The following is a 16,440-nucleotide window of genomic DNA, read 5'->3' as shown; positions in this document are numbered from 1 at the left end:
CTAGGAGGGAAGAAGAGAACGTGTCATGCCACAGAAGCTGATTTGTATTGTTAGAAGGTCAGGAGGTTTAGTAACTAAATTTTATAGTTTGGTGAAATTTGAGATTGTATGTGACAGAAGAGAACATTCTTTTAACATTTTTTACTTTTTTTTTTTAAATACAGAGATGAGATCTCACTATGCTACCCAGGCTGGTCTCAAATTCCTGAGCTTAAGTGATCCTCCTGCCTTGGCCTCCCAAAGTGCTAGGATTACAGGCGTGAGCCACTGCGCCCAACCAGAACAGAATACTCTTAAAAAACAAAACAAAAATGCTCTCCCAGTCTACAACTTGATTATTACTGTAAACACAGACAGCGTTATACATGTGTTCATTCCCCCAGTTTTTTTTCACTCCTTTCATGAAACTTGCCCTGAGGCTCTTCAAAATTAGAATACTGAAATTAACAAGGTATATATTACTTAAGTTTTTACCTCAAACAATAACATTAGAGACTTCTGTTAGATAATAAAGCTATTATTTATTGCTCAGCATCTATATGCTGTACATATTTTATATATATTATCTCGTCATTAACCTTAGGTAGGTACATATGGATGAAAAACTTAAGACGTAGAAATATACATAGAAATCTAAGTTTATCTAACTGTTTTTAAAAAGTCCTTGCTTTTTTTTCTTAGTAGCACCCTACGTCGCAGGGCACCTAAATAGTTGCACTTCCAACGGTGAGAAGTCAGAAACTTCACCCCATTTTAGAAATGGGGAAACTAAGGCTACGAGAGATTGACTGCCCCCAAAGTTGCAGAATGAGTGAGTGGTAGGCAGGATTCAAATCCAGGCTGATCTGACTCTGGAATGCATACTTTCTGTTGTACCGTGCTTCTTCCTGGAGATCATTATTTTTTATGTAATAGAGGTAAACTGTTAAGTACTCTTCCTGTACATGCCTCTATTGCTGTACTTGAAGTATACTGAAATTATCTGTATACCGGCTCCACCAGATTAAGTTCCTTGACCATATAGAGAATTTACCTCTGTATTCCTGGCTCCCACATAAGACCTGGTACACAGTAGTAATAATAATGGCTAACAGATACTGAATATGTACTATGTGCATTAATTCATTTAATACTTACAACAACCTTGTGAGGGCATACCTATTATTATTATCCCCATTTTATACATTATTAGCCCCAAGGTCATATGACGAGGAGGAGCAAAGCCCAGATTTTGGCTCTAGAGCCTGTGGACCTTGATGGTTTTTTTCAACTCAACTAATCTATTTTTCATTTAAGTTGGAATGGTAGTTTTCTGGAGTTTAACAGGAGTTTCAACGCATTAAACTTTTGCTAGATTATGGAAAAGGAGTCTAGTTACAGTTGCTAGTCATGTCACATACAAGGGGAGAGACACCAGTAAGCAGATAGTGAAGCAAGGTCGATATTCATTTGATATCCAGGCAAAGGAGCCAAAAAGTATTGTAACATATTTATGCCTAGAGATATGAGTAACTCCAGATGTGTCAGGGTAGGAGTAAAGTTTTATGCTGTCCCCTGGTAATAGTTTCTTCCAGCACACCACTCATACAAGTCATTGGTTGAGCATCCATTGACCTTGTACCAGGCACAGTTACTAAGTGTGATATTTTCTCTCTCATCATCACAACCACACCATGCAGGTATTAGAAGCCCCATTTTACAGATGAGGAAACTGAGGCTCAGAAAAGTAAGATGCCATACTCAGAGCTATCAAGTTGGGAAACAGCAACCTGGGTCACACTGACATCAAATTCTCTTGGTGTCACCAAAGACCCTTTCTACTACAACACTTAATCTTTAGCTGGTCTGAAGCCGATTATGCCACCATTCAAGTGATTTCAACTCCAGAAAGCCAAGGACTAGTGATTTTTAATCAATTTGGTAGCTCTTAAAACACTAGGAATGTACATCACAACCACCTGGAGATCTTTTCCAAAATATACAAACCTGAGCTTCACCTCAGATCTGCTGGAATTATTTATTTCTTGTTTTCGTTTTTTTTTTTTTGGAAACAGTCTTACTCTGTCACCCAGACTGGAGTGCAGTGGCCTGATCTTGGCTCACTGCAACCTCCGTGTCCCGGGTTCAAGCAATTCTCCTGCCTCAGCCTCCTGAGTAGCTGGGACTACGGGTGCATGCCACCACACCCGGCTAATTTTTGTATTTTTAGTAGAGATGGGGTTTCACCATGTTGGCCAGGCTGGTCTCAAACTCCTGACCTCAGGTGATCCGCCGGCCTCGGCCTCCCAAACTGCTGGGATTACAGGCGTGAGCCACTGTACCCAGCCTGGAACAATGTCTTGAGTGTGATCCAAACACCTATATTTCAAAACAGTTTTCAGTAGGTTCTCATGCACACCCCCAATTAAGAATCACTGAACTAATCCAATCATTCATTTTATCACATAGGCAACTGAGGCCTAGAGAGGATAAATGACTTGACCTAGCTAATTGCAGCTGAACCAAGATTAGAACAAAAGTTTCATGATTCCAGGTATAGGACTTCTTTTACTAAATATTCTGGAGTAGGTAATGGAAAACAATAGAATAAGAATCTCATGAATCTCTCAATTCCGCAATACCCCTCTCCTAACAGGCTAATTTTCTAACTACCCACTTCCAAGACTACTCCTGCTTCCCTGCCTTTGCTCACTTGGTTTCCCTGCCTAGAATGCCTTATTGCCTCTCTTTCCCAATGTTCTGAATACTTTCCATAGGCCTGCCACCTCTTGGACAAATTATTTTTAATTCCCCTCCTCTTCACTCTTATAGCACAGAGATGGATGACACAGTCACAGAACTAATTTGACAATACCATCATCTTCAAGTTTTAAGGTCACAGGTTCTATCTTACTCTTTTATCTCCATGGTCCTAACCATGTCCTTCCAACTAGAAAGGACAGAGAACAGGAGTTGATTGGTACAGAATAGTAAAGAAAGGCCTAGTGAGATTGTTAAAAAGAAAAACAGCTCTGGCAAATCAGAGGGCACTATCATCTCAGCATTTAACTTCTACAGCAGATGTAGTGAAATCACTAGATTGCAAGCTATCCACAGCTCAAGGAGCAAAGTAGTATTAGGTATCGATTAAGTACCTACTATGTACCAGGCACTGTTCCAAACCCACCTCACGTCCACTAACCTTGCAATAACGTCAGGAGGCATTATTATCTTCATTTTAAAGACAAACGATCAATGAGGGTCAGAGGTTAGAGAACTTGACCAAAGTCACATAGCTAAAAAGTGAAGCTAGCCAATAAGCACGTGACAAACTGCTCAACATTATTAGTCATTACAGAAATGCCCATCAAAACCAAAATGAGACACCAGTTAGCACCCACTAGGATGGCTATAATCAAAAAATGGAAAATAATGAGTGTTGGCAAGGATGCAGAGAAACTGGAATCCTTGTAAATTGCTAGTGGGAATGAAAAATGGTGCAGTTGCTTTGGAAAATGGTCTCAGAGATCCTGAAATGGTTAAACATAGTTATCACATGATCCAACGATTCCACTCCTAAGTATATACCCAAGAGAACTGAAAAGCTATGTTCACACAAAAACTTGTACATGAAAGTTCACAGCAGGCTTATTCATAATAGCCCAAAAGTGGAGATAACCCAAATGTCTATCAACTGATGAATGGATAAACAAAATGTGGTATATACATAAAAGGAAATATTATTTGGCGATAAAAAGGAATGAAGTAGGGATTTATGCTACAACATCAATGAACTTTGAAAACAGAATGCTAACATGAAACAAGCCAGACACAAAAAGTCATATATTGTATGACTTCTTTCATATGAGATGCCCAGAATAGGCAAATCCAAAGAGATGGAAGAATAAATTAGTAGTTGCCAGGGATTGTGGGGATGGGGAATAAGACTAGTACGTACTGGGTTACCCTTTGAGATTATAAAAATCTTCTGGATAGTGGTGATAGCTGCACAACACTATGAATATACTAAAGACCATTAAATTATACACTTCAAAACGTTGAATTTTATGGTATATGAGTTATACCTTGATTTTTAAAAAGTGGAGCTAGGATTCAAATTCAGTTCTGTTCACAAATCCCAAGCTCCCCTAAAGCTTTAAGAACTTTAAGAACTTTTTATTACGGAAAATTTTAAACATACAAAGGTAATGAACCCCCATGAAAGCATTACCCACTTTCAATTGTTATCAATGTTAAGTCATTCTTGTTTCATCTACCTTGCCCCTCTCCTTTTTATGGTGTGTGTGTGTGTGTGTATATATATATATTTTTGAGATAGAGTCTTGCTTTGTTGCCCAGGCTGGAGTGCAGTGGCATGATCTCAGCTCACCGCAACCTTTGCCTCCCAGGTTTAAGTGATCCTCCTGCCTTAGCCCCCCTAGTAGCTGGATTACAGGCACATGCCACCACACCTGGCTAATTTTTGTATTTTTTGTAGAGACAGGGTTTCACCATGTTGGCCAGGCTGGTCTCGAACTCCTGGCCTCAGGTGATCCACCCTCCTCAGCCTCCCAAAGTGCTGGGATTAGAAGTGTGAGCCACCACGCCTGGCCTTTCTATGGTATTTTAATATTTTTTGTTGGGATTAAAAACCACATAAAATTTACCATCTTGACTATTTTTAAGCGTACAGTTCAGCTGTGTTATGGATTTTCACATTGTTATATAACGTATCTCCAGAATATTTTCATCTTGCAAATCTGAAATTCTATACCCATTAAGTAACAGCTCCCTTTTCTCCCTCCTCCTAGCTCTTGGTAACCACAATTCTATTTTCTGTTTCTATAAATTTGACTACTTTAGACACCTCACATAAGCGGAATCATATGGAATTTGTTCTTTTGTGACTGGCTTATTTCACTTAGCATAATGTTCTCAAGTGTTCATCCATATTGTAGCATGTAACAGGATTTCTTTCCTTTTTAAGGCTGAATAATATTCTATTGTATGTTATACATTTTGTTTATCCATTCATCCATCAATAGACATTTGGGTTGCTTCCAACTCTTGGCTACTGTGAATAGTACTGCTATGAACATGGGTGTGCAAATATCTCTTAGAGATCCTGCTTTCAATTGTTTTAGATATATACTCAGAAGTGGAATTGCTGAATTATATGGTAGTTTTATTTTTAATATTTTAAGGAACCTCCATACTGTTTTCCACAGCAGCTGCAGCATTTTACAATCCCACCAACAGTACATAAGGGTTCCAATTTATCCACATCCTTGTCAACACTTATTTTCTGTGTGTTTTTTAACAGTAGCCATCCTAATGAGTGTGAGGTAATATCTCATTGTGGTTTTGATTTGCATTTCTCGGAGGATTAGTGATGTTGAATATCTTTTCATAAGCTATTGACCATTCCTGGCATATCTTAAGGCAAATTCCAGACATCAAATCACTTCACCCATAAATACTTCATTATTTAACTCTCACAGTTAAAGTAACGAATAGTACCATTATTACACCCAACAAAATTAACAATTTCTTAATATCATAATATCCAGTCCCTATTCTACTTTCTGTGATTGTCCCCAAAATGTCTTTTGATGGTTGCTTTGTTCAAATCAGGATTCAAATAGAATTCACATGCTGTATTTGGTTGATATGGCTTCTAAGGATCTTAACATATAGCAGTTCCCCTTCCCTTTATTTATATGCCATTTATTTGTTCTTAAAAAACTCAGTTTTTAGATTAGAAAAGTAATAAAGATTATTTAACAAACGGTGTTCGGATAACTGAAGAGTCATTTGAGGAGAAAAACATGGATCCATACTTCACACTTTAACTAGGATAACCATAAAAATAATAGGCCAGGCACGGTGGCTCATGCCTGTAATCCCAGCACTTTGGGAGACCAAGGCGGGCAAATCACTTGAGGTCAGGAGTTCGAGACCAGCCTGGCCAACATGGTGAAATCCCGTCTCTACTAAAAATACAAAATTTAGCCAGGTATCGTGGCTGGTGCCTGTAATCCCAGCTACTCGGGGGGCTAAGGCAGGAGAATTGCTTGATCTCAGGAGGTAGAGGTTGCAGTGAGCCAAGACCGCACCACTGCACTCCAGCTTGGGTGACAGAGCAAGACTCCGTCTCAAAAAAAATAGTAATAATAAAAATAAAAATAATAATAAAAGACATGAGGGAAATTTTGTATAATCTCAGAGTGGGGATAGTTTATGAGCAAATCCAGTAACACCCCCAGAAAACGGTCAATACTCTTGACTATATGAATATCAAACATTTCCACAGTAAGAATGTATAAATGACTGATGAATAAGAAAAAAAAAATCAAACATTTCTGCTTGGGAAAAACCAATGTAAGTAAGCTCAACAGACAAATGACAATCTGCAAAAAAATGCGCAACTTACAGTGCAGAAGACTAATTTCCTTAATAGAGAAGGGAAAAAAACCTAACAATCTAAGAGAACATTTCACAAAAAAGGAAACAAATAGATTTTAAGCATATAAAAAGATGATCAAACTCACTTGTGATAAGAGAAATAAAAATTAAAATAATACTGAAACATGATGTTTCACCTACAAGATTAGCAAATAATGTACTGGTGAAGGAAACAGGCACTTGCAAACATTCCTGGTAGGGGTATAAATGGTAGAATCTCTAGGGAGAGCGATTTGGCAAGACCTTTCAAAATTACAAACGTGCATACCCTTTGCCCCAGCAATTCTCCTTTCAGGGATTTACCTTTTTAGATATGTAAAGCACTTGGAACAACAATGCAAGTGCCTAAGTATGAGCAACTTCTCTGCAAACACAAAATATTTACTGCAGCATTATTTGTAATAGGTGAAGACTGGAAACAACCTAATTAATTGCCCATCAATAAGGGACTAGTTAAGTAAATCATAATGTATACATACAATGGAATAGTGCAAAACCATAAAAAATGACAAAACTCTATCTATACACATAGAAAAATCACCAAGATATGGTAAATGGTAAATGCAAGGTACAGAACATTATACTATGCTGTTTTTAAAAGGTATTTTTTGTGTAGAATATGTATATATGTAAAATGTGCATATATATATAAAATGTGTAACTATATATATTTGCTTTTATAGCCATAGTATCTCTGAAAGAATACACAATGAACTGATAATATTGGTCCCCTCCAGGGAGGAGAACCTAGTGACTGGGAAAGGGGTTGAATATTTTTTATCACACACCCTTTTGTATCTTTTGAATTTTTGTACCATGAATTGTAAGTTAATCAAAATATAAAATTGCAACTGAATAAAAGCTGAACACATTCAGGGAAAAAAAATCAAACAATATGGCAGTATGTAGAATGAAAAGTAATAGTCCTTTTACTCTCATTCCTTGGAAGTAATCGCTGTTCTAAGCCCCTCCCCTGAAGTCTGATTCAGTAGGTCTAGGGTCAGGCTGGAAATCTGTTTTTAACAAGAACCCCAGATGATTTCATGATGAAGCAAGTTTAAGAAACACTTACCTAGTCAGATCACACAACATGGCAATTTATTCCCAGCAAAATACAATCTGCATTCAATCCTGACAGGGCAAAGAGCCAACAATGACCGTCAGAATAGTGAGCACTGTGGCTCAATTTACACATTTATCATCACTGGTACCACCTGTACGCGCCTGGCCCAAATTGGTCCAGTTTAGTCGTTAACCTTGCAATTTTCCAGGAGAGTAAAATGATTTAGGAGAGATTCAACTATAACATACCCAAACAACTGATCAGAAAAAACAGCACATTTGAGTTTTAAAGAAAGCGAGAGTTGAGATTCTGAATGACCATCTATAGCTTTTAATTGCTGGTTCACCGTTCAGTTCAGTGAATAGAGGTTGAGGGCCTACTAAGTGCCATGATGCAGACAGCACAAAGCAAGACACCTAACGTGTGAGAAGTTATGGAGCACAGGGTACCATGGGAACACAGAGTAAAGGCACCTCAACAGTCAGTGGGGTGATGGTTTTTGAGAGGAAGTGACATCTGTTTACAGAACTCAGGGGAGGCCGGGTGTGGTGGCTCATGCCTGTAATCCCAGCACTTTGGGAGACCAAGGCAGGTGGAACACAAGGTCAGGAGTTCGAAACCAGCCCGGCCAATATGGTGAAACTCCGTCTCTATTTAAAAAAAAAAAAAAAAAAAAAAATTAGCCGGGTGTGGTGGCGGGTGCCTGTAGTAACAGCTACTCAGGAGGCTAAGGCAGGAAGATCATTTGAACCCGGGAGGTGGAGGTTGCAATGAGCCGAGACCGCGCCACTGCACTCCAGCCTGGACGACAGAGCGAGACTCTGTCTCAAACAAACAAACAAACAGAAACGAAAACCTCAGGGGAAAACAGCTGAGAAGACATGTCTCATTTCCAACCACAGGTAGTCTAAAGAAGTGGCTTTCAAACTGTGCTTCCCCAAACCAGAATCTTCATAGGTGGAGACTGGACCAAATAACCAGAGAGAATTAGTGTTCCTACTTTTTTTAATTTTTATTTTTTGAAGGTATCATTTTGTCACCAAGGCTGGAATGCAGTGGCAGGATCACGGCTCACTGCAGCCTCAACCTCCCGAGTTCAAGCAACCCTGCCACTGCAGCCTCCCGAATAGCTGGGACTACAGGTGTGTATCACCATGCCTGGTTAATTTTTGATTTTGTGTAGAGACAGATCTTGCTATGTTGCCCAGGCTGGTCTCAAACTCCTGGACACAAGCAGTCTTCTTACCTTAGCCTCCCAAAGTGCTGAGATTACAGGCATGAGCCACCGCACCTGACCTGGTGTTCCTACTTTCTCTTCAACCTGAGCTCATAGTCCCCATTTTATGTATTACATACTGTGGCTCTTTCAGAAACATTGGAAGAGTATTTGATATTAAAAACAACCAGAAGTATTAATCACTAGAATGTAAGCTTCAAGAAGGCTGAGATTTTAAAAATGTTTTGTTCACTGCTGTTATCTCCAGTACGTAGACCACTCGCACAGAGTAGGCAACCAATGAACTGTTTCAACTTGCAACCAATATGTACTGAGCTAGGCACTGATATATGCCAGGCACCAATCGAGTTATGGAAACACAGCAGTAACAAGAGCCAAGAGTCTTTGACCTCATTGAGCTAACTGCAGTGATTAATATTTCAAGATAGACACTGGGCTAGGCATATTTCATTTATCCTTCTAACTCTGTGAAATGGGTATTAGATCATTCATCCCCCTCCCTCTCCTTTACTTAAACAGAGAAAACAGAAGCTTGGAAAACTTAAGTAACTTGCTCCAAATCACACAGCTAGCAATATGGTAGTACTTGGATTTGAAGCAATTAGGTCTGACTTTAAAATAATGCTCTTTCAGGGCTAGGCATAGTGGCTCATGCCTGTAATCCCAGCACTTTAGGAGGTGGAGGGAGAGGCAGGAAGATCGCCTGAGCCAAGGATTCCAGCCTGGGCAACACAGTGAGAGCCCATCTCTACCAAATATTGTTTAAAAAATTAGCCAGGCATGATGGCACATGCCTGTGGTCCCAGCTTCTCAGGCTAAGGTGGGAAGATCGCTTGAGCCCAGAAAGTTGAGGCTGCAGTGAGCCGAGATCATGCGCCGCACACCAGTCTGAGCAACAGAGTGAGATCCTGTCTCTAAAAAACAATGGTCTTTCCATTAAGTACACTGTTTCTCAAATAAAGGAAACTGGAAAAGTGGGCATAAAGTAATCTGAGATCAACTCACAAGTAACACAATAAACACAAGGGCATAAAAAAATAACTAGACTGTAAGCCCATTAGTGGCAGAATTATGTTAGCACTCTGCCTGGACCATAAAAAGAGTATAATAAATGCTTGTTAACGTTAACTTCAAACTAGAGGCAATACTGCTTTCTGACCTCTGCAGTACTTGACTTCCTCCAGCTTGTCCCATATTCCCTCAAGCCCCTCTACCATGCTAAATATACCAAACTAGTGACTGACTCAGGCAGAGTTCTGTGGTCTATCTTCTCTACCTGTTCTCACCAAGGCAAAAAGAATTCAAAGACAGTAAGGAATTATCACCTTATAAGAAGATTCGAGGGCGGGATGGATTATGTGTAAGTCTGGTTAAGCAACAGAAATACAGATGACTTACATTTCAACTGGAAGGCCACTGTGCCTTGAACTCTAACTACTAAATAATTACAGACTGAAACTACTGTTGATGCAAATATGCATCACTACATTGTGGAGTTCAACAACCAACCATTAAGAGACCAGACTGATAATCACAAAGCTAAAGAATAACGTATTGAAAGAATAGCAGCAATTAGGAACCAGTTACTTCAAGGAAACATTGATAAGGTGGCCTTCCCTCTCAACTGTAAGAATTTCAATTATCTACATGCACATAATTGGTAGTCTTGGCCATGAAATATGGCAGTCAAGCTAGAGGTAGTAGAATACCGATCCAGTGTTCAGTACACACTATTAAGGTCCTAATTTTAATTTGCGAATACCCAATTTTAGTACTCTTTTTTCTTTTCTGAGATGGAGTTTTGCTCTTGTTGCCCAGGCTGGAGTGCAATGACGTGGTCTCAACTCACTGCAACCTCCACCTCCAGGTTGAAGCAATCCTCCTGCCTCAGCCTCCCAAAGTAGCTGGGATTACAGGCACCCACCACCACAACCTCCTAATTTTTGTATTTCTAGTAGAGAGAGTTTCACCATGTTGGCCAGGCTGGTCTCGAACTCCTGACCTCAGGTGATCCATCCACCTCGGCCTCCCCAAGTGCTAGGATTACAGGTGTGAGCTACTGCGCCCGGCCCAATTTTAGTACTCTTAGGCTGCCAGAAGCCAGCCCATTTCTGCAGATGAAGCCTTCTGTCACATTTAAGAACAAAAGGGAAAAGCTGGATTTTTAAAAAACCTGTTGTGTGTCAACCACGGGCTGGAAACTGTACTTTGATGCTAACTTTTGTTATCAGTGTATACAGCAAGAACTTTGGCATCCAGTGAAACTATGATCAAAGTTTGTGGGGACAAGTCACTTAGCTTCTTCATCTGTAAAATGGAGATTTATCTAATTCCTACCCAATTCTAAGACTTACAATTTATAATATAATAGCTGGCACAGACTGAAAAAGTAGTTATGAAAGTCTGTTTTGCAGAGATGAAGTCTGTGGTATGAACTGCCTGAAGGTCCTCAGAAATAATTTGAGACAAGTAGATACCAGAATAGGCACTTGTTTAGCCCAAAGCAAATCTTCACAACTGAAAAGTCAGAGGTCTCATGAAAAGTATCCTTAGGAGTAAGAGAGCGAGAATCCAAGGGAACCTCTGGGTTACCTCAGAAAGGAGGACAGGAACTGCATAGAGGACAATGATCACAATAAATTTCTAAGAGTCTTTGAACTAGGGGCTGTAAATGCTTACAGGGATGGGCAGCTAACATGAATGAAGGGGCTGAGTAAAGAAAAATTAACTTCCAGAAATGTAATTTTTGGCTAGGCATGGTGGGTAATCCCAGCACTTTGGGAGGCTGAGGCAGGAGGATTGCTTGAGGCCAGGAGTTTGAGATCAGCCTGGGCAACCTAGCAAGACCGTCTCTAAAACAAACAAACAAAACAAAACCTTAAAAATTAGCTGGGTTTGGGTGGCACATGCCAGTAGTCCTAGCTACTGGGGAGGCAGAGGTGGAAGGATTGTTTTGAGCCCAGGAGTTCAAGGTTATAGTGAGCCATGTTCACACCACTGCCCTCCAACCTGGGCAACAGAGCAAGACCCTGTGTTTAAAAATAAAAAACACACACACAGAAATGTATTTTTATTTAAGCTGTGGGTGTTTATACATGCAAAATACTGGAGTTTACGTTTTACATTAAAGACATAAGTGAAAAACTAGAAAATTTATCATTACATTTTTTTTTTGGTAGTTTATTCTCCTTTGACTTGGAACTGGAGGCCTGACACATTTATGTGCCAAGAGGTCAACGTTAGGTCTTATATTTTTGTGTTACAACATGCAGTACAGAATTCAGCCTTGAATGCTTTCACTTCAAGTGACTAATTTGATCCTATTTCATAACGGAAAACAGCTGTTTAGAAATGTAGGCATTTCCAAACACAGAAGTTTGGCACAGTGTTTTTTATGTTTCAGTAACTACTTCCAAAGTATTTGTAGAATTCGGCATTTCAATGACATCATGCTTCATTTTCAGCACCACGGCACAGTAATTCAGAATCTCCATTGTAGCTCTTCTTTCATACTCTAAACACTGAGAAAGGCTAATTGAACAATATTAGTTCATTTTCATCAAATATGTCAGAGAACCTTTTCTGGAATTCAACAGACAACTTCACAACTGTGGGAATGTAATTCAGGCCATCACTTTCAATTCTTGGAAACCAATTTCAGCAAAGAAAAGTCAGCCAGTTTATCTCTTGCCAAATGAGTTTCTCAAAGGCATAATTTTGCTAGGAACAAGCAAGTACAACCATACATTTGTGAAGGTATTTATGAACAATGCTGTTTTTATTCAGTGTCTAGATGAGTTGTAAAATCAACCAAACAAGCCAAATATTTTATTTCACTCTCTGCGGGTGTGGTGGATGCCAAGTCATTTTTTTCAGTATCTTGAGTACCATGCTTCAACTAAGCCAATCAACCTCCGTGTAATAGGGCAGATTTCCATAACATGCACCCAATAATTCACCAAGCAAAGTATTCAGTTGTGGAGCAAACCACCATGTTAATTACTAGTTCCTGATCTGACTGATTCATTTCTAAGCTTTTAGCAGAAAGAGCTTTAAGTTTAGGTCCCCGGAAAGTGTTTCTGCTTCAAATTGTTTCTTGGGTCCAACAGTTCTAAACACTATTGCAGAAGCACCACCTGTAGTCATACTTACTAATTTCGACCAATTGATATTAAAAATCTGAAGACTTTTCTCATCACACAAAATCCAGGTATTTCCAGATGTACCTGTGATGAGTCCAAGAGTCAGGTTACATCAAATTCTTAACACATGAATCATACTTAAGTGCAGTGGCTCTCGAACTTTAGCATGATCAGAATCAGCTGGAGGGCTTGTTGAAACAGATCCATAAGCTCCCCCACCTTTCCCACCAGTTTCTGATTCTGTAGGTCCAAAGGGGTAAGGGACTGAGAATGTGTATTTCCAACATGTTTCCAGATGGTACAGTGCTGTTGGTCTGGGACCATACTTTGAGAACCACTGGCTAGGAATACAGCTAACTGTACAGCTATGTGGATGTAGTTTTTAATCTGTTGTAACCAACTGCTATGTAAATCTCCAAAAATAATTTAACTTTTTGACTAAATCTGTCCCAAGAATGTTTAGCCATCAATGTCTGACATCCTGAGCCAAAGTATTTCCTACCTTTGCAAATGCTTGTTTATAACATAATTTCTGTTGTACTTGACAAACACTTCTATAAAACTACTGTATAAAAAAGGCTTTCAAGTCCTGGCAGTTTTTTCATTTAATACATAATTGCCTTCTGTGGCATCACTTATTTTATCTGTATCTAGAAATATAGCCTGTTGAAATTCCAAGTACATTTTTAAGTTCTTTTCATTTCAGCACTCATCCTTTTTGTATGATTTTTTCTTTTTTTTTTTTTGAGATGGAGTTTCACTCTTGTTGCCCAGGCTGGAGTGCAATGGTGCGATCTTGGCTCACTGCAACCTCCACCTCCCAGGTTCAAGTGATTCTCCTGCCTCAGCCTCTCGAGTAGCTGGGATTACAGGCATGCGCCACCATGCCCGGCTAATTTCATATTTTTAGTAGAGACAGGGTTTCTCCATGTTGGTCAGGCTGGTTTCGAACTCCCGACCTCAGGTGATCCACCTGCCTTGGCCTCCCAAAGTGCTGGGATTACAGGCGTGAGCCACCGCACCCGGCCGTACAGTGATATTTCTTACAGTGGTTTACTTTCAACTGGTATCTATCTTAAATTGTAGTCTTTCAACAGACACATTTTATTTAGATGGATATGAAAATTCATCAATTCCACAAAGAAATAGGCTCTCTCCTGTTCAAACACGTGAACTTCTTCCATAAAAAAGATTGTTTTCACTTTGCACAGATGTGGGTATGAGAAATATTTCGTGTTCATCAAAAATATTATTTAAAAAGAACAAGCACAACAATCAATGGTGTTTCAGTTATCTATTTCTGTGTAACAAATTAGCCCCCAAACTTAGTGGCTTAAAACAACATTTATTATCTCATAGTATCTGTAGGCATGGCTTAGCTGGGTCCTCTGGCTCAAGGTCTCCTACAGGCTTCAATCAAGGTGCCAGCCAGGGCTGCAGTCATCTCAAGGCTCGCCTGGGGAAAGATCCGCTTCCAAGCTCACTCACGTACGTGGTTGTTGGCAGCAATTCAGTTCCTTGCGGGCTGTAGTTGGACTGAGGGCCTCAGTTCCTCACTGAGTGTTGGTTGGAGGCTTCCCTCAGTTTCTTTTCCTGTGGGTCTCTCCATAGGGCAGCTCACAACATGGCAGCTTGCTTCATCAGAGTGATCAAGCAAGAAGAGCCAGAGAGAAAGAGAGAGAGAGTGCAAACAAGATGGAAGTCACAGTTTTTTATAACCTAATCTTGGAAGTGACATCCCATCACTTTTGTTGTAGTCTGCTCATCAGAAGCAAGTCACTAGGTCCAGCCCACAAACTGGGGGGATGGGAGGAGATTACAAAAGGGTGTGAATACCAGGAGGTGGGAATCATTGGGAGCCATTGTAGAAGATGTCTACCATGAATGACAAGTGGCACTTCGTCATTGTGGCAGGGAGACACCATGGAGCTGTAGAGACCAATAAATGAAGACCATGTGGTTCACCAAAAGGGGTTAAGCAGTATTGCCAGAGGATCTGATATTTCAGTAGCTGGAAAGAGACTTTTTTGCAACATTTCTCTATTTTTAAAAGTTGGCAACAAATTCGAACTTGTTAAAAAATAATGCAAGTTAAACGACAGCAGGAAATGATAATCATTCAATTCATACAACTAGATGATGCCTTAATATTCAGTCCAAGTGCATTATTTGATTTCAGATCCTGGTGAACACTATTGATCAATGAAAATAAATGAAGTGCTTTCAAAAAGAAAAGGAAAAAAATATGTGGGCCAATGCAAAAATACATGAATGGGCCACATAAGGCCTATGGGCTGCCAGTTTGCCATCCTTGCCATAACCTTTGTAATTTCCTCATGTGATACAGATGAACGGGCAAGGGTTTTGCTTCTGGTATGCAAATCCTGGTTTCTGCCACTTCTATTGGGTATGTCCCTGGGCCTAATGACAAGGGCCAGAGAAAGGATCCTGGGGACTTATATCGTAAGTACTTTCTTCCTTGTTTCCTCTACAGAGGAAGGGTAGGGTACCATGCTTTGGACCCCTGACTTCAACACTCCTTATCTCACTTCCCTACTTCATTTTCTCCACAGCATTTCCTATGTCACAAAACATATTTTGCCTATTTATCTTGTTTGTTGTCTATCTTCTTCATTAGAATATGTTTCATGAGGTCAGAAATCTGTTTTATTCACTGCTGTATCCTCATAATCTTGAACTTTGCCTGGCACACAGGAGTCCAATAAACATAGTCTGAGTAAATTAATTCTATTGTTCATAGTACTTAGAATAGTGTCTGGCACAGAACAGGTGCTCAAAAATATTAACTGAACTGAAAAGCATTGTCCTGATAAGAAAAATGGGGTAAAATTGGGCTAGATAATGGTGGGCAGATCATGAAGGCATGCCATGGCATGCCATGCTAAGCTTAAAGCATGAGAGTGAGGTGATCAATGTCCAACCTACTAGGTGCACAAGATATTTTGTATTTTTTTTTTTTTTATATACAGGGTCTTAACTCTGTCACCCAGGCTGCAGTGCCGTGGTGCGATCTCAGCTCAGTGCAACCTCAACCTCTCAGGCTCAAGCGATCCTCCTGCCTCAGCCTCCTGAGTAGCTGAGACTACAGGTGTGCACCACCATGCCCTGCTACAAGATATTTTAGTCAATATAATAGCAGCTGGCATTTATATGGCATTTACTACGTGCCATATAATGTTCTAAGCATATTACTTAAATCATTTAACACTCACAACAAAATTTGTGATATAGGTATTATTGTTAAACTGAGGCACAGAGTAAGTAACTTGCCTAAGCTTACATAATGAGTACTTAGAGGAATAGGGATCTAAACCCAGGCAGTCTGGCTCCAAGGCCTGTGTTGTCAGCCATTATGCTACACAAACTAAATATAGGAAAAAATGTTCTGGAAAAAGTTATTAAAATATAACTATAAAAATGCAATTACACTGTTCTGAGATATGTTAAAGATGAAGGATTTTGGTGTCAAATATCTTTAGGTCCAAATCTTGGTCCAACCATGTTCTAGCAGTGCAACCTTGGGCCAGTGACTA

At 39.7% G+C, this 16,440-nt stretch overlaps 1 protein-coding gene across 4 annotated transcripts in view; it reads right to left on the bottom strand.

Annotated features, from left to right (window-relative positions):
* LOC105493780 (family with sequence similarity 120 member C) overlaps positions 1-16,440 on the bottom strand; it is a 124,367-nt gene that overhangs the window by 100,361 nt on the left and 7,566 nt on the right. Inside the window, exon 2 of one of the 4 annotated variants that reach the window (XM_011761677.2) lies at positions 7-14,521. The exons of the other annotated variants lie outside the window; for them this stretch is intronic. Within the exon in view, the coding sequence (XP_011759979.1) occupies positions 14,504-14,521 (18 nt within the window). The 3' untranslated portion in view covers positions 7-14,503. Of the gene's footprint in view, positions 1-6; positions 14,522-16,440 lie in introns of those variants that run through there. 4 annotated transcript variants of the gene reach the window in all.

This window comes from Macaca nemestrina, chromosome X (genome assembly GCF_043159975.1).
Source record: "Macaca nemestrina isolate mMacNem1 chromosome X, mMacNem.hap1, whole genome shotgun sequence".
In the NCBI taxonomy this organism is placed as follows: Eukaryota; Metazoa; Chordata; class Mammalia; order Primates; family Cercopithecidae; genus Macaca; species Macaca nemestrina.
The sequence above is the reverse complement of the archived record's forward strand: the minus strand, read 5'-3'. Positions and strand labels throughout refer to the sequence as shown.